Source organism: Globicephala melas, chromosome 12, assembly GCF_963455315.2.
Source record: "Globicephala melas chromosome 12, mGloMel1.2, whole genome shotgun sequence".
NCBI lineage: Eukaryota > Metazoa > Chordata > Mammalia > Artiodactyla > Delphinidae > Globicephala > Globicephala melas.
The window spans coordinates 52,548,365-52,573,651 of record NC_083325.1 but is presented as its reverse complement, the minus strand read 5'-3'; the positions used below and the strand labels follow the sequence as shown (position 1 = coordinate 52,573,651).

At 50.4% G+C, this 25,287-nt stretch overlaps 2 protein-coding genes across 4 annotated transcripts in view; one reads left to right on the top strand and one right to left on the bottom strand.

The window, feature by feature from the left end:
• EPAS1 (endothelial PAS domain protein 1) overlaps positions 1 to 25,287 on the top strand; it is an 88,750-nt gene that overhangs the window by 58,615 nt on the left and 4,848 nt on the right. For both annotated transcript variants that reach the window (XM_030857763.3, XM_070046819.1), the window contains 9 exons: positions 231 to 315; positions 3,732 to 3,850; positions 3,953 to 4,158; positions 13,850 to 13,956; positions 19,686 to 19,833; positions 20,485 to 20,699; positions 21,785 to 21,987; positions 22,516 to 22,626; positions 23,967 to 24,448. In XM_030857763.3, coding sequence (XP_030713623.1) covers positions 231 to 315; positions 3,732 to 3,850; positions 3,953 to 4,158; positions 13,850 to 13,956; positions 19,686 to 19,833; positions 20,485 to 20,699; positions 21,785 to 21,987; positions 22,516 to 22,626; positions 23,967 to 24,448 — 1,676 coding nt within the window. The remainder of the gene's footprint in view (positions 1 to 230; positions 316 to 3,731; positions 3,851 to 3,952; positions 4,159 to 13,849; positions 13,957 to 19,685; positions 19,834 to 20,484; positions 20,700 to 21,784; positions 21,988 to 22,515; positions 22,627 to 23,966; positions 24,449 to 25,287) is intronic.
• Positions 17,467 to 25,287, bottom strand: part of LOC115854048 (uncharacterized) — an 85,794-nt gene continuing 77,973 nt past the window's right edge. For both annotated transcript variants that reach the window (XM_070046820.1, XM_070046822.1), the window contains exon 6: positions 17,467 to 25,191. The gene's annotated coding sequence lies outside the window, so the exon portion shown is untranslated. The remainder of the gene's footprint in view (positions 25,192 to 25,287) is intronic.

Genomic DNA, 25,287 nt, shown 5'->3' with positions numbered 1-25,287 from the left:
GCCACCCTGGTGGACAGCTCTGCCGACTGGATTAACAGAACCACCCTTGTGAACCACATCCATCGTGAAGTCTGTTACACTGGTGTGTCTGTGGACCTGTGGAGTGGAACATGAGAAGACCTGATTTAGCCTCCTCCCTCTCTCCAAGTGTGAAAAGGGGGCCCAGCTTCCTCTTGGAGACTTCTTCTTCAGTGTTAGGAATAATGAAGCCCAACCTTGTTTTGAAACAGGTGGAGCTAACAGGGCACAGTATCTTTGACTTCACTCATCCCTGTGACCACGAGGAGATCCGTGAGAACCTGAGTCTCAAAAATGGTAACGTATTCTTCATTGCGTTTTTCTTTTCTTTTCACACCACCTGGGAGGGGATCTGCCTTACCTTTGTCTGCAAATGTAGGACGGTTGGAACATGGCCATCATGATCACTGACATCCATAAAAAACCCAGCAGAGCCTAGGAGATGAGATCGAGGGCCCTGGAAGGACCTAGTACTCAGAAGGATCTCCTGCTGGCTCTTCCTGGGGCCTGATGTCACACTCCTAGGGCACTCCTTCAGGTTAGGACACTGTCTCCAGAAGGTTTCATCACCTGAGCATCCAGCACCTCTGCCAAATGACACCACCCAAACCAATCAGCTCCTCTGTGCCAGAATGGTCATGGGAACCGTTGTGGTTGTCCCTAGGACAGTTGTGTAACAGACTGCCCCAAACATAGTGGCTTAAACAGTACTTTTATTAGCTCTCATGATTCTGCGGGTTCTGTGGGTGGTTCTTTTGCTCCATGTGATGTCAGGAGGCTGGACTTGGTGGGATGACCAGAGGGTTCACCCACACCCCTGGGACCTTGTGGCCGGTAGCTGGAGACTGGGGCTCAGCTGGGATGCGGGCACGGCTGGACCTCCCTCTCACTCTGTGAGGTATCGGAGCCTCTCCCTCTCCACGTGGGGTCTCCAGGGTAGCCAGACTTCTTACACGGCAGCTCAGGGCTCCCCCAAAGTGCAAAAGTAGAAGCTGCCAGGCTCTCCGAAGGCTTAGTCCTGAAACTGGTACAGCACCACTCTGCCCCATCCTGCTGTTAGAGTGAGTTACAGGCCAGCCCCATTCACTGTGGGAGGGAACTACAGGAGGCCCTGAATACTAGGAGATGTGGCTCATTGGGGCCACCTTTAGAGACTAGCTACCCCGGGAGCCAAGGAAGGAATCTGGCCTCCTGGTGACAAGAAATGGGACAGGTAGTTTTTGATGGAGAAGAGATTTATAAGGTCTCGTGCACTGCACCCTCCCTGTGGGGCCTCCAGCAGATGCCAGTGGATTGAAGGGCCTATACAAGCAGAAAGCGCTTTGCAGTGACAATCAGAGCCTGCCGCTTCATCTCTTGTAACGGGGGACAGTCAAGCAAAAGCACAGATGGGCATATTGTCAGGTGGACTGAAGCTTTGAGAAGAAGGGGACTTAATGGCTTTCAAAGTCCCTTCTGAACCTGAGAGTCGATCTCTGCCCTGGGCAGATTGTACCCGAGTCTAGACATCCCCTTTCTGTCTCTCACCTGTCACTGCCGTGGAGTGTGTGCTTGTCCAACCTGAACGACAGAGGCAGTGCTATCAAGCCTGCAAGGTTTTGCTCTTATTACCACACATGCTGCAAAAGCAGACACTTCATTGGCCCACTTCTACCCTTGTTACAGACCGAGCCTGCAAAGCGCAGGATTACCACCACCTCTACCCACCCCACCACGGCCTCCCCGCCCAGCGCCTCTGCTCTCCCTCCCGAAGGCCACCTGGCTCCGGGCGTACACAGGCTGGGGAGCACTGTGGGCTGTTCACTGTCTTCTCTGTGCCGCTGAGAAACTCTTGTTCGGTTCTGTGAGGAAGGGGCTGCCAGAGCTTCTGAATCCCTTTCTAAAACAGGTGCTGGAAGCCCAAGAAACCCAAGTCTCTTAATTTCTCTTCTCTGCTCTGGAAACCCTTGGGCCCTTGGGTTCTCAGTCTTAGGTCAACCTCTGACCCTAGTCTCAATCTGATCGTGTGATCTGAACCGAGTCACTTCATTGCTCTGTTTCTGGGAGTCTTTCTTTTCAAAGTGACAGTATTGGACCAGGCAAAGTCTAGGACCTTCCAGCTCCCAGGTGCCATGATTCAGCAGGACTCGACTCCGTTGATCCGAGTGGAACTTTAGATCTCTTGGTCTCTGTGTTGAGGACTTGGGATCCAAATCAGTGAATCAGCAAAGCCTTTGAAGGTGCCGACCTGAACGATCTGTAAGCACAGGGTTAGTGCGAGCACCCAGGGAAAGATAAGGCTGTGAGGCTGGTGTGGAAGGCTTTGAAGGCCAGGAATTGGGCCTCGATCCTCTTCCTTGTAGACAGAGGGGAGCTGGTGGAAGTTTGGGGCAGAGGTGGAGTCATCTGGTTGGAGCTGTGTTTAGAAAGATTAACCAAATGGCAGAATGGGGAAGACTCAGAAGTTAACAGGTCAGGAGGCCACAGCCCTAACCCATGTCACAGCCACAAATGAGTCCTTCCAGCCCACTTCCCAGCACCTGAGCTGGTGCTCGTGCTGCGTCCAGGCCCCAAGATACAGGAATGTCTCATGATGTGCAAACCCCACTCGTGGGAATTAGAATTGTAGGAAGAGACATAATTGAGTATGGGAGAGATGGTTTTATAATCATGAATGAGGAATATTCTCTCTTTAAAAAAAAAAAAAAGATGCACCATCTGGTCTATTACATAGTGGGCTCTCCTAGGGATGTTGAAGATGAATTCAAAGGTGCCACAATTCATTCAACACACAGTGATTTGGGGCTGTGTCACCCAAATAAGTCACAGCCCCCTGGGGGTTCAGGTTCAGAAGCTGGTGGCCATGCCAGAGGGAGGGGAGTGATTATTTGAAACAAGGCTCTGGTCTGTTCTGAGATGCTGGGCAGAGGGCAGGAGTGTACCTTGGAAGGTCCAGGATGGCAGAATTTGGATGTGGACAGGGGGGCTCAGCTGGTGCTTACTGCATTCATCACTTTTTTTTTTTTTTAAACAAAAAGTGGGAGAGGTTCTGAAGGGCAGGCTATTTGGAGACTATAAGGAAGGAAGCGATCTTGTTTGTCTTAGTGATTTATTTAATTCTGGCTGAGAAAGGATATGATCTGTGTTGAGTTAATCCTCAAGGTGAACTTGCTCCCCACAGGAGATTAGGACTAGCAGTCTCTCTTGAACCTTGACCTATGTCACTTTAGGGAGAAAGCAAATGGTGCAGGACCCTGAATGCAGCCATTGCAGGGTGAAACTAGGGCACTGGAGGGACAGGAATGAAGAAAAGACAGGGGTGTCTAAGGGACATGTCCAACCCGAGAGGCTTATCCCCGTGGAGTAATTGTGGCCTCGCCCAGACCGTCCCTTGGAATCCCGTCTCTGGAACCTGGACCTGCCCCTGGAGACGTTTGCTGAGATAACGGCAGATGATCTCTCATCGCCTGGCCGCCCTGGAGTGCGAGGTGCAGTGGGAGATAACACGCTGGAACAGCCCCGACCCTTCAGCAGTGGGAGACAGGCTGGAGATGAGCGAGCCTTGGTCCACAGCCAGGGTGGCACGGAGCATTCAGGGCAGGCTGCGCGTGCTCAGAGAGCCGCTCCTCGGGGAACACACACACACACACACACGTGTTGCCCTGAAAAACTGCCCCCCCCCTCTGAATACAAACACGAAACTTCAGCTGGCTCCCCTCCCCTTCTCTATCCAGGCTCTGGTTTTGGGAAGAAAAGCAAAGACATGTCCACAGAGCGGGACTTCTTCATGAGGATGAAGTGCACAGTCACCAACAGAGGCCGCACCGTCAACCTCAAGTCAGCCACCTGGAAGGTAGGACGTCAGGCCTGGGTTGGAGTACCGAGTGCGCCCCCCCCCCCCGCCCCCGCCCCTGGCTCTCGGCTCCACGTCTGACCCTCCGCGGCTGGTCTCCAGGTCCTGCACTGCACGGGCCAGGTGAAGGTCTACAACAACTGCCCCCCTCACAGCAGTCTCTGCGGCTGCAAGGAGCCGCTGCTGTCCTGCCTCATCATCATGTGTGAGCCCATCCAGCACCCGTCCCACATGGACATCCCCCTGGACAGCAAGACCTTCCTGAGCCGCCACAGCATGGACATGAAGTTCACCTACTGTGACGACAGGTGGGGCCCGGCAGAGTGCGCGCGCGCGCGCGTGTGTGTGTGTGTGTGTGCGCGCCTGTGGTCAGGGTGTGGGTCTGCGGCATTAATGTTGTATTGCTGGGTGCAGGTCACTGTTTCATCCCATCAGTGCCACCAAGGGGTTCCTCATACCGTATTGGACTGTCCCCTGTTGTCACAGCAGAGCTGATCTGGGGTGCCGCTGCTGTCATGGTGGATCGCGGTGGCGTGTACATATGCCTCCACATATGTGTCAGGCTCCTAGGAAATCTCCAGGCCACTCTCCCTCCCCAGGAGACGAGGGTCTGGAGATCTCCATTAGCAGCCCCACTTCAGAGGCCAGCTGGGAGATTTGGTTTCTGTCCTGGAAGCTGCCCTACGGCCGCGTGGCTCCTGTGTGTTCTTCTCAATGAATGAGCTCTTTCCTCGGCCTTTGCGCCTCCTGTGTCACCTCCATTCCAGCCACTGTCCAGTCCACTTTGGAAGGCTTTTCAAGGAAGGGAACTAAGCCAGACCCTAACCCCCAAAGCCAGGCCTAACTGGAGATTCTCTTATGAGAGAACGCAGTGGTTAAGAGCCTTGGTTCAGTGAGACGGCCTAAGTTCCAATCCAATAGGAAGTGTTGGGTGTTAGCTGTGGTCCTCACCCTAAATTGCTTCTTTATTAGAGTAGTTGAAAGAGCACCTAAGACAGCACATGTAATCCATGTCACTCTAGTTTCAGCTTGAGGAGAGGCTCGAAACAGGTGGAGAAGAGGCTTGGGTTATTGTGGAAGGGGCGGGAGGGACAGCTCTGACTCCCCCCTGCCTGTCCTCTGCCCTCCCCTCTGTGCCTGGACATTGGGAACATGGGCGGATCGGGAGGTGGAAGGAGGAAGACAGGGAAGGATAGATGCCGTGGGCAGTGGCTGCCATCAGAGAGGGAAGGACAGGCCAGGAGCAGGGGCTGGGCCGGGCAGGCCTGGCTCGAGGAGCTGCCACTGCAGTCTGCTGACTAGTGCATGACCAGAGGTGGCCTTCAGGGATCTCGCCACCTGACCCCAGATTTCAGCAGTGTCCAGAGTCACCACGTTTGTCCAGAGTCATAGTTTTTGTGGCAGCTCTTTGCTGCTCCAACCTGTCCCCTATCCCCTTCTAGGGTTTCTCCAGAAACCCTGAGATCTCAGCTTCCCCCTCTCTATAATGCAGATGAGAATACTGCCTGCACCTGTTTCACAGGATCAGTGCACGATGAGATGATGGCTATGGAAGTGCTTTGAAAACCACAAACCCCATAACTGATGGGAGGCTTTTTGTTCCTGCTGATGTCTTGCTCCCTGTTTTTGCCCTCCCCCAAAGCTAGTCTCCCCACTAAACTCAAGGGGCCAAGACCACTTCTGGAGGCATGTAGAGGCTGGGGGCCTGGAAGAAGGAGAGACCACCAGCAGGAAACTGCCTCACCTTCCCAGCCAGCAGGAAGCAAAGGCCCCAGGACAGAGCTCCTGCTCAGCGGCCCCCAGGCCTGCCCACCTTTCTCTCTTCTGCTGCATGTCCCATGGGTGTCTGGATTTCTTCATGGCTGCGGCCCTACTTTCCAGGCTCAGCTGAGTTTCTCTCCCCTGATTCTAGACTGACCTGGTGTTGGCTGGTGCCACTCCAGGTTTAAGAACTTTTGTAAAAGTGTCCTTGACTCACCACTGTCCCCATAGTGCTGGATTCAAGGCTCTTGGAGGTAGTGCATAGTTCCCGATGTAGAAGGAAGCGCTCTAGCCTCATAGGGAGAAAATGTCACGTGTGAAGACTTGTGTCCTGAAACTTTGACACAGTCAGCGTTTATCATGACTGTTCCTATGGTCATTATTGTGATACAAGGATAATTAGATTATTCCAAAGGCAGGCACCTGAGAAATCCACGCTGTGTGTAAGGTTCTTTCTCAGAGGTAGTCTTTGTATTCCAAGAACCATCCTGGGCAGAAGATACAGTTTTGTAATGTGCATCCCTCTCCGTAACCTTCTGAGACAAGAGAAATCCTGCTGCGTAGCCCGCGTGTCTCCAGCTTCGAGCTGGGGTGGTGTGGGGTGGTGGGGTGGGGTGGTGCGGTGCTCCGCATGCCTTAGCCTTAGAGCGGCTGGAGCAGTGCAGACAGTGAAAGCTGCGTGTGAAGCACAGCCCTCGTGAGACCCCAGAAGCACTGGGAACACCCTACTGTCCTAGGAAATAACTCCTCATCCCTAGATAACAGAAAAGAAGGATTTTTTTTTTTTTTTTAAACTTAAGACTTTGATCCTTGTTAATGTGAAGGGAAAAAAATCCTCTGGAAAGGGTAATTTGAAGTTATCCCTCATTCATCATCTTGTTTTGAATGAATTTCAGGTCGTTTCTTGAAAGCATCTAACCTTTGGGTAAAAGGAAGAGGGGACAATAACATGAGCAATTGGGTGCCTAAGAGTGGAGAAGGCCCTCTTCCCAGAAAGGGGAGGGGCCTGCACTGACTTCTTAGTTTGGTTCAGGGCTGGTAGGCAGAGTCGATCCTGGCTCGACGGAACCTGTGATTTAGGGCTTTGTGACTCAGGGTGTGGAGGGTGATATTGCTTATAAGGTTTGCTAGACACAGTGCACTTTGAGCAGAATCTTGCCTTTCAAGAAACCTAATTACATGGCCCAAACTCTGAATCCAGAGGTGCTGGAAAGGTGGATGCAGAGGCATGTAAAGACACAGAATGCTGTGCCACACAGAAGCTGTGTTTAACGGATTAGCAGATTAGCTAACAAGGGCACAGACACGGCTTAGACAGTTTATAAAGTGACTATTTTAAGTCCTTAATGCCTATGTGTTATTTCTCAATTGCCCTGATGAAGACCTAGGATTTTTTGGTTTTGGTAGCTTGTCTTTTTTACACTTTTTTTATTGGGATGGGGAAGGATATACACATATTCATACTCTCTCACTCTCTCTCTCTCTCTCACACACACACACACACACACCTCTTCCAAGATCAATGCTTCAAAAACCAACACTTACATATCATAGCGGGGTGGGGTGGGGGGCATTGCATTTTAATCAGGGAATTCACTAGATTTAATGACATCTGGCACACATGAGGGGCTGCGATTTCCCATAAAGGGGATTATTTTCCCAATGGGAAAGTTAGGAAGAATCTGATGAAAATGTACGGCAAGTAGAACCCACAAAATCACTTTTGAGGCTGTTTGGTACTTTTTCTTAGATGTATTGAGACCATAGACATAAACACAAAAAAAGAGAAGGATCGTGGAGAAAAAGGGGAGAACCGAGAGGAAACGGGGGAGCGACAAATAAAATAGAAAAGAGTAATCTTGTGTGTAAGTCTCAGGTTTCCCAAATCAACTGAACCTGAAACAAGTTATTCTGAAACATCTGAAGTTGAATGAAGGAATGCAGATGATTCAAAATGCATTCATCCTGCTTCTCTTAACAAAGGGTCAGAGGACCACGTCAAGTCCTGTATTAATGATCTGAAACAGCAAATATTGTTAGAAGTGGATTCTGTAACAATTTTTATGTCAGTCACACTTATGTGTATATACAGTCAATTGCTCTAGATGGGGGAGTAAAGTTGAGTAGCAGGTTTAAAGAAGAGTATCCTGATTATCAGTGTAGTGGATGATCTCGTCTCCATTTACGATTCAAATAGAGGTGTTATACTGTGTCTCCTAAAATGAGCAGCCAATTAATGAACTGTGATTTATTGAGCATCTGCTATATATCTAACTCAGCGCCAGAGACTAATTATATCAAAGAAGAAAAGAGATGATTCCTGATCTCCAAGAGTTTGAGACATGAGCAACTTAATGAACCATTCACCCAAAAGGAAGACAAAAATTGTTCTCAAGCAGTTTAACTTTAAAATGGGGGTGGTTCTGGGGCTTCTCTGGTGGCACAGTGGTTAAGAACCGGCCTACCAATGCAGGGGACACAGGCTCAATCCCTGGTCCAGGAAGATCCCACATGCTGCAGAGCAACCAAGCCCGTGTGCCGCAACTACTGAGCCTGCGCTCTAGAGCTTGCGAGCCACAACTACTGAGTCTGCACTGCAACTACTGAGCCCATGTGCCTCAACTACTGAAGCCCGCGCGCTCTAGGGCCCGTGTGCTGCAACTACTGAGCCCGCATGCTGCAACAACTGAAGCCTGTGTGCCTAGAGCCCATGCTCTGCAACAAGAGAAGCCACCGCAATGAGAAGCCCGCGCACCACAACAAAGAGTAGCCCCCACTCATCGCAAATAGAGAAAGCCCACACGCAGCAACGAAGACCCAATGCAGCCAAAAAATAAATAAAAATAAAAATTAAAAAAAATAAAATGGAGTGGTTCTTAAATTCACGTGGAGGCGCCATCTAGTGGAGAAAGAGAATAACTGAAAGAAGTCAAGCCATCAAGGAGAGTGGGGCAAATCTATAATGCATATAATCCCACTGTGATTTCGTGTGTTTTATGAGTCTTCCTGTATGTTAGAAATAAATTATAAAAGCAAATTATGTGGATGAGAGAAGTATCACTGGGGGAAAAGTTATAACAGGAAAATTTTCAAATTAACAAAGAGGGTCCTGTAATTTTCCCAGATAAAGAATTTGAGGGCAACCCTGTTTTGTCATTGGGTTAAGGCAGTGTAGGATGTAATAATTTCAGGAGTTACAGTTCGATAAGATGCCTGCATTTCAAATTCTGTGGATCAAATCTGTGATGAATTCTTTTTATACAAAGAAGTTGGTAATCGTGATGATGACAAAAGGGAGGAGATAGTTGAGGACTGTAAAGAGGCTGTCAATAAAGTTATAGAGAGCCATGAGTTGTAAAACACACGCGCATCAAAACACCTGAAAAGCAATAGTGTTAAAGTCTGAGAAGAAAATAGACTGACTTCGGGCAAACTAATAGTAAAAGATTATATACTTTCATTGTGTACTGAGATACATTTAACAAATTATTTTACTTTTTTTTAGAGGATAGGTGGCATCTTTAATTCCAAGTGATCTTTCAGACTGTGATACATTACATGTCATTTTTAGTTTCGTATTTAGTGTATTCTAAATATTTTTGCAGACATGCACAGTAGTCTTTCTTTACCTATCTTATGTAAGATGGTATAGTATATTTCTTTAAATCCCTGAGCTAGAAGAAACTTTAAATGCTCTCCTTGTGCATCTGTGTCTCCTCCAAACGACGACGTTCTGAAATCAGCCCTAAGAAAGTTTGAACATATTTATGAGGAATGCTTGTATATCGTCCTGTCTAATCTGCTTGAAATTCTCCTTGGAAGAAGCAGCTCTACAAATCCTTTTTGGAATTTATTTCAAAGTGTAATGGACCTCACAATTCAAAAATTATTCCCCTGCGCGATCTGCTTCTCTCCGGCTACAATTCAAGGCAAATTTCCCCTTCTTGCTTGTGGGTTTCAAGGTAATGAAAGGCAGCTGTGGCATTTGGTGGCACTCAGGGTCAGTCCAGGATTGAGCCAGGGCTACCCTCCTATGTATACTGTGAATACACCCCAACTGTAACACATAACACTGATAGGGTGGAAATTCATTATCCATTAACTGTGGAGCTGATTGTATAGATATTCACTTAACTGTGTACTACTGGAGGAAAACACAAGGCAAAAGTATTGTTGTTTAAAGCCAAGAAAATCTGGATAGAAATATATTGAAACAAATGTCACTGAAATCTGTGTTAGTGAATAGTTTGGGTATTATTGGGGAAATGCAGTTTCAAAGCTAAAAGCACATACAGAAACCTAAATGAGGCGAGTCAAGTGTTGCCTAGGAGAGGGCATTGCCAGAAGGCCGGAAGGAAAGAAAACAGACCTTAATAAAAGGATGGTTTTATTAGCAAACGCGTTCTTTGGAAAACAAATAGGTGGTTAGGAAGTACTTTAAACTTTTATCCTCTCACATAGTTTAAATGCTCTCTAACCTTCCACGATCGTTGACTGAGTGAATCCTGTACTCGTAGGGAACAGGGGTAAAAGCTGCAGCCAGACCTTGTCTGACTCCAGGCTTGGCGTGTGAAGTAGGGAGCTTGCTGCCTCGTCCCTCGTGGGCGGGCGCGTGATGGAGCCGGCTGAGGCCCGAGCTGCATTCCTTCTGCCCAGGAGGCCACACGGCACTGACACTGCAGCCCAGCCGGAGAGCCCATTTCTCCCTAGCGCTCAGCCACAGGTAGTCCACGTTGACAAGGGCCTCGCAACATTTTTAAGGGTAAAGAGCAATGGACGAGCAGTAACTGTCATTTTACATTGTGAGGCAGACCTGACTCTGAAATCCAGGGCCCAGCTGTCTGACCCACACATTTCCTTGGGGCAACAGTAACTTCAGATTTTAACCTGAAAGTTCTCTAGTTTCTTTTTTTCTTTCTTCCTTCTGCCTCTGCCTCCTGGGGCTGCCTGTCAATGTCTACATTTCTCTCCTCACCTCATCCTTGATCTGGTTCTTTTCCTACTTTATTATTAAACAGGGACCTCTGTGCTTCTCGTTTCTGAAGTCTGCTGAATTAAGTCCCTTCATATTTTCTTCCCCTTTACAAAGGGAACAGCACTACTGAGCTGACTTTTGAAATTTATGGGTGACCCCAAACTGATTTTTTTTTTTTTCTCCAGAGAGTCAGGACCCCTTAATTAGAAAGAAAGAAAGAAAAAAAGTTCCCCTGCCCCTGGTGAAGAGAGCAGATGAAATGGTGTTATCACAGCCCAGCTCCCGAGGCTTCCCTGAGACAGAGGGAAATGAGCAGGGAGGGCCCTTGTGTGCCGTGGAGGCCAACCCTATAAACAAACCAGGTTCGTTAGCCTCCCCGCTGGCGTCGGCACGCCTGCAGATTGAGGGCAACGACCATTAGCTTTGAGTTGGGGTTTCCTGGTTTTGTGAAGTCTGACCAGTCGAATGTTCTTCAATTGTGTTTGGGGTATGTGTATTTCCCAGTTTTTATAGTCGTCTGTTGAAAGGCATGAAGGAGGAGACGTTAAATATTTATTTTAGTTGACAAGATAAATGAAGGCTGCTACTGGGAAGAGGGCTGGCAATTCTGAAATCGAGGTTTGTTTGTCCACTTCCAAAACATGCCCATTGTGTGCCTCTGAATGGATGGCACCTTAATTAGATTAAGAAATATTTTATTTGAGGCTGATTGTAATAAACATTTACTCTGAGCATTTTAAAAGATTCTAATCTTGAAAGAAAGTGTAATCTCTTCATGGAGTAGAGTCAGATCTTTCCCAGAACCAGCCTCATTTTTGAGGGTCTCTAGGAAACTCTAGACCTAGTTCGGGAACAGAAGTAGCTTATCTGGCACATTGGTGAGCCTGTAAATGGCCAGCCCGTTGTCAGCACAGCCCACCGGTGCAATTCTGGTTCCCAGGCTAAGGCTGAAAGGCATGGGACCCATCAGAAAAGCTACGTGGGTGTAGGAAACGAAGGGCCTGCACTGTGCGGCCGTCTGCTTGTTCTCCCTGAATCTCCACCTTGGCTAAGGTGCCATGAATGCCAGCCCTGGAGGTAGGCCACTGAGGAACATGTCTGTTGCTGATGAGTTCAGAGACCTCTCTGCTCAGGGCCAAGTGAGGGGACAGATCCTCCTGGTCTGAGACCAACTGGCTGGTGCAGGTGAGCTGCTGGAATCTCACTGGAGAAATCTCCCCTGGGCTAAATCAACTGAGACCTAAGCTTCTCAGCTCAGTTGTGTTGCCCGTTGTTTTACAAAGGCTTTAACCCCCAAGTCTCACTTAGGCAGAGAATTTGCCTCTTCTCTGCCCACTTCAACACCAGACACACCTTACAGAATGGAGAAAGGATGGATTGAGCATCGTGAGGGCTGCGCTGAAGGCTGTGTGTGTGCACCGTCATGCACTGAGACAGGTGACCATGCTCTAGGAAGAAAAGTGGGCCATTAGTGCCCAGGTTCCTTAGCAGTGCTGGGCTAGACAGGGCTCTGATTGTACCTTAGGCCCCCAAAGACTGTCAGGCCATTGGTCAGCTACTCTAGCATTTACTGAGCACCCGTGGTAGTGGAGGCCAAAGGAGAATGTGGTCCCTGAGCTCAGGGGTTGGCAGCCTAGGATGTGGAGAGAAGCATACATTACTCCTTGTGACATTGTGTTTGCCTGTTAGGACTTGATGAGAAGGGGAAACCTGGAGAAAGCTCCAGGGACAAGGCGGGACCTTGAGCTGGCCCTGTCATCGTCAGGGCTCCGAGAAGAGAAGGCCTCAAGGCTCTGCGGCCAGCGTGGGTTTGCCAGGGGTGGGAACTGCGAGGAGAGGGGTCTACCGGGGAGGGGGGACCTGCCATGCTGCCGATCAGCTGCAAATCAGACTGCTTGGAAGATGGAGACAAGACCCTGGAGCCTTAGAAGTTAGGTGGAGTTTATTTACTCTGGATGTGGTTGGTCCTAGGTAAGCTGGAGGTGCTTACGTAGAGGGGTGACAGAATGGAAATAATATTTTAGGATGATTTCGTCTGACCTGTGCAAAACCCGTATGGAGCGGGAGAGAGGAGTAGAGACAGGAGACCAAGGAGCCACGGCTTCTGCTTTCCTCTCCACACTGTTCCTCTCCAGCGTGGACAGGTGACAGGGCTGTGCCCCCGGAGTCATGTATTCCAAAATAGAGCTTGTAATGATGAGGATATAGCATCACTTCTCGCTCGTGATAGGCTAAGTAAACAAGACAGTGAGCCCGTTAGAAAAAATGTGAGAGACCAAAGATGATGAGAAATAATGTTTAGGTATGACGTGGGAAAGAGCTAATCTGGTGGTTCTTGGGCAGGGCTTTGCTTATTTTAAAGGTTCCAGCACAGATCAGAGGGTCCTCAGAGAGTTAAGTGATTCTTCACGTTCTCCACATCTGCCTTTTCTCTGCCCACTTCCCATCTAAGGCAGACACCCTACACGGAAGCCGCCTATTTATCGGAGTGTAACGAAGGGGCACATTTCTAGGACTATGATTCTGTATCTGTTCCTCTCGGCACCTCCTGCCCTCCCTCCTTTCCTTGCGATAGCAAGAACAAGTAGAACCCATGAAGGCAAACCTGATGTCTAGGAGGTATCTGAGGTCACCAGACAGGACCCGAGGGGAGAAGGTTTAAGCACAGACAGGGCTCTACCTGCCTGGGTCCCTCCTCAATCCATGGTTAACACACATGCAGAGGCCGCCTCCATGCTTTTCCCAACTTGGGACCACATAATTTTCACTTTTCATTTATATCGCCCTCTACTAGAATAATCTGGAATAGTCAGGATGTTCCCATTTTCGTTCTTGCTCTGTCCCCGGACACTTGTGTAGACATCAAGCAAACTGTCTACCCTCTCTGCATCTCTGCTCCCTTGTCTGCAAAAACTGTGGGTAGGGGGCAATGAGAGCCCCTTCCAGTGGCCACTGGAGCAAAGCACATGTGTCTATTTGGGGGTGGGAGGTAGGGAGCCCCTGAACAGGTGCTTTTCCTTCCTCCCCAGACACAATCCAGGAAGGGCAGGAAGAGTGGAGGTTCAGTAGACCCATAGTTGCAGGTTGACCACCATGTTTGTTGTTGGTTTTTTCTTTTGCTTGGATGAATGGTACAACCGGGACGTTCCGAGTGTGTTCCATTGAATGTGTGCATTTGAATTACCTTCTACATAAAGGTTCTTGAGCCCCTGCTCATATTCATATGGTCTTTCTCTTCCCCCTTGCTTTTTAAAAAAATTTAGAATCACAGAACTGGTTGGTTACCACCCTGAAGAGCTGCTTGGCCGCTCAGCCTACGAGTTCTACCATGCACTGGACTCAGAGAACATGACCAAAAGTCACCAGAACTGTAAGTACCAGGAGTGCCCTATATGTCTGTGGAATCTGGCCTTGAGTGGGGTGTGACTGGTGAGAAGGGAGAAGATCCAGTTGCTTCCTTCACAGAGCCATCATCTTGTGTGGCAGACAAGACTCATGCCCGCAGGATGGTTAGAGAACCAAGGCTGCCACCGTCCTGTGTGACATGCTCATGCAAATCAGGAAAAGGGCACTTTGGGTAGGGGACACACAAACACACCAAGGCGTACAGCCTGGAGAGTGGAAGGTGGGCTGAATCTCAGTCCCTACTTACCACCTCACTGAGCACACTTATGCAGTGAACAGTCTGCTTAACCTTATGCAACAGCCCCGTAGAGTGTAATACAAGACAGCATGGAATCAACTTGGGTTATGCGCTATAGAAACATGTACATCCATTCAAAGAAGAGGGCTGAGAGAGTTCAGGAAGAGAGAAGACAGGGCGCTTGAGTTGGACCTTGAAGGATGGAGGAGCATTGGTCTAAACAGAGGTAGAGAGTGCATGATACCAACCTAATAGACGTGTTGAGGCGGGTCCTGGTTTTCCAAGAGCTTGCTTGCTGAATCAAGAGAACTCAGTTGGGGAAGGCTGTCCAGGCAACCCAGTAATGGTGTGTGGAAATTGTGCCTTGCAGCTTGAAAGAAAACCTGAATTATGAAAGGATTCTAGAACAGGGCTGTCCGATAGAACTTTCTACAATGGAAATGTTCTTCATCTGCGTCATCCGTATGTGAGCTATGCTGTATATTAAATATGTCTAGTGCAACTGAGGAACTGAATTTTTTCAATTTAGTTTTAATTAAATTTAAGTAGTCATGCTTGGCTAGTGGCTACCATACTGGACAGGGCAGTTCTAGTGCATTTCAGTTGACTGTGTTCCCAATTAAGGCTTCCCATTTGCAGGTGATCCAAGACAATTTTCTTGAATCCATACAGCCCATCAACATGCAAGGACTATGGGTCTATAACCCAATACCTGGCCTACTGGGGGAAATAGAAATTGATAGGATTGATCCCTGCCCTAAGGGATCGCATTCTGCGGAAGAAGGAGGGCTTTGGGCCCCGTGGGAGCATGGCGGTTCATACCTTCCGCCTCAGTATCTAGCATAGTGTTTGGTACAGTACAGGCACTAAATGAATGACACACCCAAGGGCAAAAAAAACATATTTGGGAAAGAATGCTTCAAAATAAGTGCCCCCAGTGCAGATCGGGGTGCTGAGAGGATTACAGAAGGATTTAAAATGGGTAAGTCTGAGAAGATTCCCAGTGGCCCTTTTGGTCTTGGAGTCCAAGGATTAGCTGTGGCCTTGGAGTGGCAATGAAGAAAATGGAAGTGCAGTTACTTGTCCGTTGTTCCTAAATCCATCCATCTATCCCAAGGTTAGGACACCTGAAGTTCAGATCAGCAGGCCATAAGCTGTATAGAAGCACAGTTAATATTCTCTTAAGGAATGAGATCTTCTCTTTCTAATTGGTTTCTTTGCTTCATCCTCATGGCTTTCGGGTTTGATCCAACAGTGCAACAGGGCCCCTAATGATATCTCAAAGAAGTTTCTCACTGTGTTCTCCAGCAAAAAAACAAACCATCCAGCTTCCCCATTCAGGGACCCAGGGATGCGGGAGGGAGGTGGAGGTACTTTTGTGCGCCCATGGATGTGGCCCAGCTCTAGCCTGCCCCAGCTTTAAACTGTAGGATGTGGCTCCAGCCTCCACTCTGGGATTCCCCATGCTTCTCTGGCCCATGGTGGTTTCAGCTCCCAAAGTCATGCTGGTACTGGGACCCAGGGGCCTGGCTCTGGCCCAGCTTACCCAAAGATTCCCAGTGCCTGGCTTTCTGGGGCTTCCCTCCTTTAGATGTAAAACTGGGGAAAAGCCTAGCCTTCCTTCTCAGCCAAGGGTGAGTCAAAGTAGAGGACAATAGCGAAAGTTTCTGGAAATTCTTGCGGGACAGTATTGTGCTTTACCTTCTGGGGTGGGAAGGTAGAGGAAACTGCTGTCAAAGAGAACAAAAATGATGGCTTCTCACTAGGCCTATGAAAGTGATTTTTTTTTTTCCTTCTCTTAGAAAATCTTTGATCCTTAAAAAAGAGCTGGGGTAAAAAATTGTCATATTAATTTTCTGCTGAATCCAGGGGAAATATGGTGCAGATTTATTGAATCTGTGGTTTTAAGCATTAGGCACGCTTAAAGGTAATTCATAACCCAAATGGAAATCACAGGTTCCCGTCTTCCCCTGATGGAGCCAAGTAAAGCAGCTCTGAGCTCAGGCCTCTGCTCAGCCAGCCTGAAGCCAGCAAAGGGAGATGTGCGTGGGGTGGACATTGGGCTAATGCCAGCTAAACACAAGCATCTATTTCTCTTTCACTTTCCCTCTTTTTCTGTCTCTCAGTCTTTCTCAATCTCTCTCTGTCTCTCTCTCTGTCTCTCTCTCTCTCTCTCTGTCCCTCTGACTCTGTCTTTCTTGCTGGGTTTATGCAGATAAAGTTGCACCACAGACCCACACTCATACTGTGGAATAATTGGAGGCCCAGGCTTGAGGCTCGTCCAGGTTTACACACCAGCATCCCGAGTTTATGCTCGTATGTGTGTTTCAGCCTGTGAAAGTTGACCGTTGAAATTACTGGGGAAGCTCAGACCTCAAACCAAATTTAAATAATTGAAAGCCATCATTTCCAAATGGGTTAGTAATTTATACACTGTTACCCTCAGAAGGTAAGGGTTTGGGGGAAGGGGGGTTGGTTTCTCTTTGTTGTGTGAGGACATTATGTGCTCTTAGGAAAACAAGATTAAAGGCCATAAAAAGCCTATCTACCAAGTAGCAGGCCCCTCACCAAGGCTGGCATTAATGAGCAGATGATTAGAAAGCTGGCGTAATTATATTCTACTGACAGAGCAGGCCCTCGCCTGCAATCGCTAGAAATGCAGTTAAAAACCTTTGCTCACTGCACTGTTTAATCAAAAAGAATAAGATCCCTGAATCTTGTCTGCATTAAGAATAAGTTAATGAGTTAATGAATAAGTTAACTCCAGGTACTTGAAATTGTGCAAGAATCATGTCTCTTGGGCATAGGAGCCTCAATGGGGGTAGATAAAGGGAGATGAGGGAGGACAGAGTTATTTCTTTGGCCAAAGGGTCCATGATGGTTTAGGACAGCAGCAACCACCAATTCAGTCTTCCTAGTGAAGTGTCGCCCGGGGGCATGTAGTAGGAGGGCACTGTACTGCGGGCCACAGGCTGTCGAGTAACCCAGACTGTTGTCCTGTGTGATGTAAAGCAGGTCAAAATCCCTCTGGCCTTAGTCCCCTCATATTAAAAAAAGATGGTATCTGTCTTCCCTACAGCACAGGATTTTATTAAAAAGATTAGACAATGATGATATGACCACTTTGGAAAATAACTTGGCCGTATCTTATAAAGGAAACATGTACTTACCCTATGACGCAGCCATTGCACCCCTAGCTGCACTCACACTGTATGTCCATACAAAGATTTGTACACAAATGTTTATAGCACCTTTATTCATTATAACCAAAAACTGAAAACAATGCAAACATCCATTGACAGGTGAATGGATAAATTAGTTATGGTATCTCCATGCAATGGAATATTACTTAGCAATGAAAAGCAAACCAGGAATACCTACAACAACGTGAGGGCTCTGGGAAACATGCTGGGTGAAAAGAAGGCAGACACGAAAGAGCTCTTGTATGATCCCGCTTACGTGTGAATGGAGAGAAGATCCTTTCTATGTATAGCAACAGAAAACAGATCAGTGGCAATGGGGATTGACTGTCAAGAGGTATAAGAAATTAGGGAGGTTGGATGATGGAAAGTTCTATACCTTTGATTGTGGTGACTTGTTACAAGGGTCTGTACAGTCGGCAAAACTCATTGATCTGTGCTTAAAATGGGGGCATTTTTTTTTTAATGGGTGCATTTTTTATTGAAGGTAAATTAAACCTCACCAAAGTTGACTTTTTTTAAATGCAAACAAAACCAAAAAGACTTAGGACCCTTTAATTTGGACTATAAGCCTGTCGACTGTTTCCACTGAGGGGGCCTTTCAGCAAATCACTCTAAGCCTCAGTTTCTTCAGATGGAAAACAGGAATAATAATAGATACCTCGTGGTATCACTGTCCAGTGAACGAGGTGATGCTAACACTAATCCTGTGGACGCTTTGTGTGCCAGGCACTGTTCCAATTCCTTTGCAGAAATGAATTTATCTTATGAGATGGTTTTGAACCCTGCACAGCAGGATACACATGTAAGTTATGTGTAGTATGGTTACAGTGCTTCTTGTAGCTTGGAGGTGCTTGTTAATTTCTGAACAGGAGGAAATCTGCCAAGAAAAACATAAATGTGAAGGATTACAAGCACGGTTAGTAGGAACCTAGCTGCATTCCTCAGCCACACAGAGTGGTGAATGGGGAGTGATTCCCGAGCCTACACGGAAAAGTGGGGAGGTTTGTGACGTTCAGAGAGTCCGCATGTTCTCCCACAGGGCCCCTTGTGACATTATCTACAGACGTGTCCTGTAGACGTGACAGGGCCTGGGCACTGTGCATGTTAGTAACTTTGGAGCAGAGGGGCTTTTCCTATACAGCATTTGTCGGTGACATTCAGCCACATTTTTGTTCCTGATAAACCAGGCAGGCAGATTTGGTCCTCAGTACAAACAGCTATGGGACACTGGGTACTAATTATTATTATCATTACTGTTATTATTGTCAATACCCCATTTTGCAGATGAGGAAAACCGAAACCAAGATTTCCTAATCCTGCCAGCATGCTTCTTTCTCTGTGATTTGGGGGTTTCTGAGACTGGAATTCAGAAGAATGAATTCCCAAGAAGGAAAGTAAATGGGCAGTTCAGAAAGCTATCAGAAATCCTAACATTAGCAAACTTTCATTTAAAGGGACTTGTTGATTCTTTTTTTAATGGGAGCAGATAGAGCATTCTGGACTGGGGAAGAGGGCAATCTGGGATGCCGGGCCCTTTCCCCGATGTTTTTATAGAGTAAAACAAACGTTAAATGAACATTTAGAGCATTCTGGAAGAGGAAAGAAGTCATGCGCAGGCAGCCCCTCTGGGCGGCTGGGAGGACTTACCGGGGCTTTGGCGAGGCTGTGTGTAGAGGCTGGCGGGGGACTTGCTGCCTTTGCTGTGGGTCACAGACTTGCTGTGGCCCCAAAGGCGGCAGGTCTGACGGATGACCTGGAACAATCGAGGATATCTGGGGGTTTCTTTAAACTGCCTTTATTCGCAAGCAGAGTGCCGATGGTGGGCCTGCTACCAGTGGCTGCCCGAGGACAGGCGTTGTCCACGCTGCTTGGAAGCACCCTGCCGCCTGTAGTGTGAGGCAGAGGAGGCTCGCCTGTTCCCTGCGTGCCCATTTGGATCCACAGGGCACCCCATGGAGAGGCTTCCCTTGGGGGGGAAGGAAGGGCAGGTGCTGCTCTTGGTTTCTGCTCCCAGCTGAGCCAGGGGTGAGCCAACTTGCCAAGGGCTTGGCGATGGCCACTCCCTCACAGCCAGCCTAGGGAAGTCAGTTAAGCTCTCTGGTTACTTTCCTCATGTTTAACATGAAGAGTTGGGCGAGATGCTCTAAGCTCCCAGCCAGCTCATTCTCCCCCATCTTTCCCCTGCACGCTGCCCTCCCCGTGGGGTCTTCCTCCCCCACCTCCTGACCTCAGGTCCCATTTCTCCTCCCCTAGTGTGCACCAAGGGTCAGGTGGTGAGTGGCCAGTACCGGATGCTTGCGAAGCACGGGGGCTACGTGTGGCTGGAGACGCAGGGGACGGTCATCTACAACCCTCGCAACCTGCAGCCCCAGTGCATCATGTGTGTGAACTACGTCCTGAGGTGAGCACGTGAGGGCCGGCGGGGAGGGGAAGCAGGCTGGGGTGCAGGGTGCTCCTGAGACTGAGGACGCAGCCCAGGAATGCCGAGCCTTTCAGGACCTGGCACCACGTCGGCGAGCTCTTTTGCAGTGGGCGTCCTGGGAACAGTGAAACACTGGGATTTCCCCTTACAGGCTTGTTCTGCCCCTTCCCCCTTTGTCATCTGTCATGCCTCTGACCCACGTGGGGAGGCAGCTAGAACACAGTCGTCACTTAAGTGCATTCTGAATGGGAACCAAGGGAAGAGAACCACTGTTACTTTTTGGGAGAAGATGTAACACCTTTGCTCGGTAGCACCTGGGAAGAAATCTAGAGAAAGTCCTTGCTGGGGTGCAACAAAAGCAAAAGCCTTCAAGTCTCATGCACACCACGCAGCCCACGTACGATATTAACACAGCATCCAAGACAGATACACACTCAGTGGGTGCTCTCCGCGTCGCTAGCTCCACGACTCCAAACTTCCAGTGCACGGTTCTTTACGGAATGCCAACACACTGTCCGTACCCGTGTTTCTGTCTGAGAGGCTTAGCTATCAGGACTTCCATGTGTCTGGAGAGTAAAAGAGTTTTGCTGGAAACTATGGACGGTCTGAAGCTCGCTCTTGTCCCACCAGTGAGATTGAGAAGAACGACGTGGTGTTCTCCATGGACCAGACGGAGTCCCCGTTCAAGCCGCACCTGATGACCATGAACAGCATCTTTGACAACAGCGGCAAGGTGGCTGCGTCTGAGAAGAGCAACTTCCTGTTCACCAAGCTGAAGGAGGAGCCCGAGGAGCTGGCGCAGCTCGCACCCACCGCAGGAGATGCCATCATTTCTCTGGATTTCGGTGGGTGCCGCTTCGCTGAGCCAGGGCCCGTCGAACCCTCTTGGGGCGGGGGGAGGCCTCCCTGGCCACAGCTCTTCCTTAAGCAGAGCTGCCGTGTGCCTGCCCTGAGTCTTGCTGATCATCCGTTGGTGGACAGACCCTATGCTGGGCACGTGCACTCACCGCAGCATAAGACCCGTCCTATTTCTGACCTCGTAAAGCGCTGAGCGGGGGCGGGTGGTGGGGGGTGGGGGTGTTCTGGTCGATTCTCCACCGTGGGGAGGGGGGAGCCTGAGACGAGAGGGATCTGCTCCGAGGCCACGGGCATCTTTCCACAGGGTGGGCAGATCTCCATCTGCACCTTGAAGGACAGATTGCTTGTTTAGGCAGAGGCCTGCTAGGTTGAAATAATGTTGGGAGAAATCCTTCCAGAAACGTGGGTTGAGAAAAGATTCAGGCCCGGGAGTAAGCCCTCGAATGCACTTCTTTCAACGTTTGCCTGTCCCACGGGGATGTGAGTCCTGGTGGCCCCAGCGGAGCTGTCAGCTCTTGCCCCGCGCTCTGAACGCAGGAAGCCCCTTCTTCCCCATGTTGCAACCCACGGTCACCCCCCAGCCTTGCTGTGGCCGCTCAAGGAACAGCTACGCCACCCTGTGCTTGCTCTGGACTGGCTCAGCCCCGTTAGGTGTTGTGTTGTGAGAGGCCACCGGGGAACGGTGATCTCAGCGAATCACAGAGAGCAGCCCTGGGACAAGGAGTCACGCAGCTTCCCAGTTTCGCGGCAGCAATGAGGCAAATTGCCCAGTTTTCATAACCTCCTCCTCTGCGTTCTGGATTGCCCTTCAGGGAAGAGTGGCTCCTAATACATTTAGTTTTTGAAAATTAAAGGCTTCAGCAGGGTGTTCCCGTTAAAGGGGGTCTGTACATTGAACCCCAGCCCCAGTTGAAGGCCCCTTTGTCCCAGCGAAGCCTCAGCACACGGGGGCCGAGCCCCAGGCACGCTGCAGGCCCCTTTAGGGTCACCTGTGCATCCTTCGTCCTTCCTCTGCCCTGGGGTGAGCCCAGCAGTCGGGGGTGCGGACCAAGCCAGGCCCTTGTCTCCACAGGGAGCCAGAACTTTGAGGAGTCCTCAGCCTACGGTAAGGCCATCCTGCCCCCAGGCCAGCAGTGGGCCGGAGAGCCCAGGAGCCACGGCGCCCACACGGAGGCCGGGAGCCTGCCCGCCTTCACCGTGCCCCAGGCAGCCGCCCCGGGGAGCACCACCCCCAGTGCCGCCAGCAGCAGCAGAAGCAGCAGTAGCTGCTCCACGGTGAGCGCCCCCTGGGGTTGAGGCCATGGAGAGGGTGGGCTCCTCCTCTGGCTGCTGCCGGACGGCTGAGCGGACAGGCCAGACCCAAGGCCTGCCCTCCTCCTACTCAGGAGCCCCCTGGGGGGCTGTGATACTTACTTGCCACGCATTAGAGCTGTGCGCTCGCTCTCAGTACCCATCCACCCCCATCTATGTGATCAGGTCCTTGAAGACGGGCCAAGTGGCACACAGCTGTGAGCCCCGAGCTCAGTCCCCAGGGAGGGCAGTAACCATCCTGCTGGGGGCGCAGAGCCCGGCCAGCCATGCCTCTATCCTGTTTGCTGTTCAAGGCAGCCTCATTTTATGACGAGGAGACTGAACTCAGAGAGGCTCCCACAGCTCCTAGGGCGTGGTTTCTTTACAAATTCTTATTCCGTGGAATAGAGTTGAATCTGTGGGTCCAGAAACATATTTCTCCTTCTACCTTGGCCTTCTGGGGAAGCCAGTGCCGTAGCCTTGACTTGGTCACCTTCCTTCCTGGCCCCCCAGCCCAGCAGCCCCGGAGACTATTACACATCTCTGGATGACGATCTGAAGATTGAAGCGATCGAAAAGCTCTTTGCCATGGATACAGAGGCGAAAGACCAGTGCAGCACCCAGGTAGGTGGCCGTGGGGAAGATTGGAGTGGCGGGCCAGGCCTACCAGCTGCTGGTGGCGAAGGCTGAAGTCTCTTCTTGCAGCCTCAGCCCTTTGTTGCAAAGGCTAGTGGGAATGCTTGGCCCAGGCCACAGTCCCTCAACTGGGTGAGGGTGCAGGGAAACGGAGCCTGTGGTCGTCTGCTTCTCTCACTTCTGCCCTCTGCTTTACCCGTGTCAAATCCAGCTCTTCTACTTTTAACTCTCGATATATTTATGTCCTCCTAACTTGGATATTTCTTAATGCTCATGAAAACTACAACTGAACCTTTCTTTCAGGATCCCTGCATTTAAAAAGCATACCCCGATGTATACGACTTCTGTGAACATAGGGAACAATTATTCCCTTTACAAACATTTCCATTTTAGGATTCTTTGAAATAACTTATTTTAAATGCATTTTAAAATGACATCGGACAACTTTTTGTTTACACGTAACTTTTCAGAAACTTATTACGTAAGGCCAAACGTCTTGTAAAACCTGTGTAAACAGGCTAGGGTGTGGGTAGACGGGTATGTGGGTCACAAAACCCAAAGGAAAATCATTCATCCCCATTTATGCATCCAGATTTCTGCCTTGCCTCCTCAGTTTGTATCTTTGTTCTGCAAAACTTTCCGTTTCTCCCCTGCACGTTCTTCTCTGAACTCCTATAAGATTCATTACTTAGTGTTTGGTTATCACTGTCTGCTTCTGCTCTTTAACAGTTCAGGTGGTTGTAATCAGCTGCCTCCCCCAGTGAGGGCTGAAACATTTATTTTTCTGCTTCTGCTTGTGAGAATTCCCTACGGTGCCCATCATGGTAGTGGGAACTTGCGGGTCCATGTCTGAGTTCTTGTTGATCAGAATGAAGGTCCCACAGGTAGCACTGGGCCACGGTTACCCTATGAGCAGTCCACCGATACACCCTGGGCACGTGAGGTGATGAAGACAAAGCTGCCCTCGGCCCCCTGGGAGCCATCGTGCTCACCGGAGTGGGCAGGGATGGCTTCGTGGAAGAGGTGGTGCCTGCCCAGCGTGTGGGAGTGAAGGCTGGGCTCGGACTGGGAGACAGGAGAGCATTTGGGGCTGGGTGGAGGTCGTGGCACCGGGGGGGGGGGGGTGTGTGGAAGGATGCCTGAGTGGAGACTCAAATGACTGGGGATTGGTGGCACAGGCTGACCAAGGGAGAACATGCACGGGAAGCTGCGGGAGGAAGGCCTCTGGCAGGGGTGGGGTGGGGAGGACGAGGGGCTAAGATGGAACAGTATCCCGGAGGCAGCGCCAGCTGCTGTAGCTGCTTTGCCTGTGGTCTGTCTCCCCTCAGACGGACTTCAATGAGCTGGACCTGGAGACCCTGGCACCCTACATCCCCATGGACGGGGAGGACTTCCAGCTCAGTCCCATCTGCCCCGAGGAGAGCCTCTTGCCGGAGACACCCCAGTCCACGCCCCAGCACTCCTTCAGTACCATGTCGAACATCTTCCAGCCACTGGCCCCGATGGCCGCTCACAGCCCCTTCCTCCTGGACAAGTATCAGCTGGAAAGCAAGAAGATAGAGCCCGAGCAGCGGCCTGTGTCCTTCATCTTCTTTGACGGTGGGAGCAAGGTGTCCCTGCCACAGTGCTGTGGCCAGACCTGCACCCCTCTCTCCTCCATGGGGGGCAGATCCAACACACAGTGGCCCCCTGATCCGCCCTTACACGTGGGGCCCACGAAGTGGCCCGGCGAAGATCCCGTGGAGTCCTTGGGGGCCTCGCCCTTGGGGCCCCCCGTCACTGCACCCCATCTCTCCGTGTTCAAGAAGAGGTAAGTGGCAGAGACCCTTGGCTGCTTCCGCGAAGGCTGTGCTGTACAGGGAGGGGACAGCCAGGTGCCCCGAAAGGCCCCCCGCCCCATCACCAATTCCCACTCCACAGGGGTCTGATACTCCACTCAGCCCTTCTCAGAACTCTGAGAGCTCGGGCTTTAGGGGACTCGCCCCTAGGTATGTGAGGCCTCGAGTGGGACACGTTTTATCTGGGCTGGAGGACACCCCGAGGGCCCTGCGGCCAGGGAGAGAAGGAGCTTGTCCAGGGCCCTGAGCACAGTGGCTCTCCGGACCACCCCTCAGAGTGCCTCGTTTTATGCAGAGCTCGTGAGCTGAGCCGCACAATAGCCACACGCACAACACGGAGGGAGGGGTCCTTGGCTCGGCCGTGGAAGCCTGGTTGAGAAAAGCAAAAAGATGCCCGTGCCTTCCCCCTGCCTTCGGCTGCCGGGGTCCAGCACACCCTCCCCGTCTCCCCCAAGTCCCTTCCACCCACTGGGAACTCACCTCAAGCCCCCAGGGCCCTTGCCTTCTACAGAGCCCCCTCCCTGGTTCTCGGTGGGGGGCGGTCCAGGCAGGGCAGGGGCGATGGGGCAGACTGCCTCCCAAAGACTGCTGTCACGGAGCTGGGCGGCCGCAAACCAGGACTGGAGGCTGCCCGGGTACGGGCGGGCACGTGTGGAGGGAGGTGCAGGTGCCCTGAACCCTCAGCATCTCACCAGGTAGAGCGAGGTAGAGGGCACTGCGGAAGGAAGGAGAGCCCGGGCCTCAGGCCCACCGCCCCTCCTTCAGGACTCTGCATTTGGGGTCTTGGAGCCGCCACGGCCATGAGTGTTCG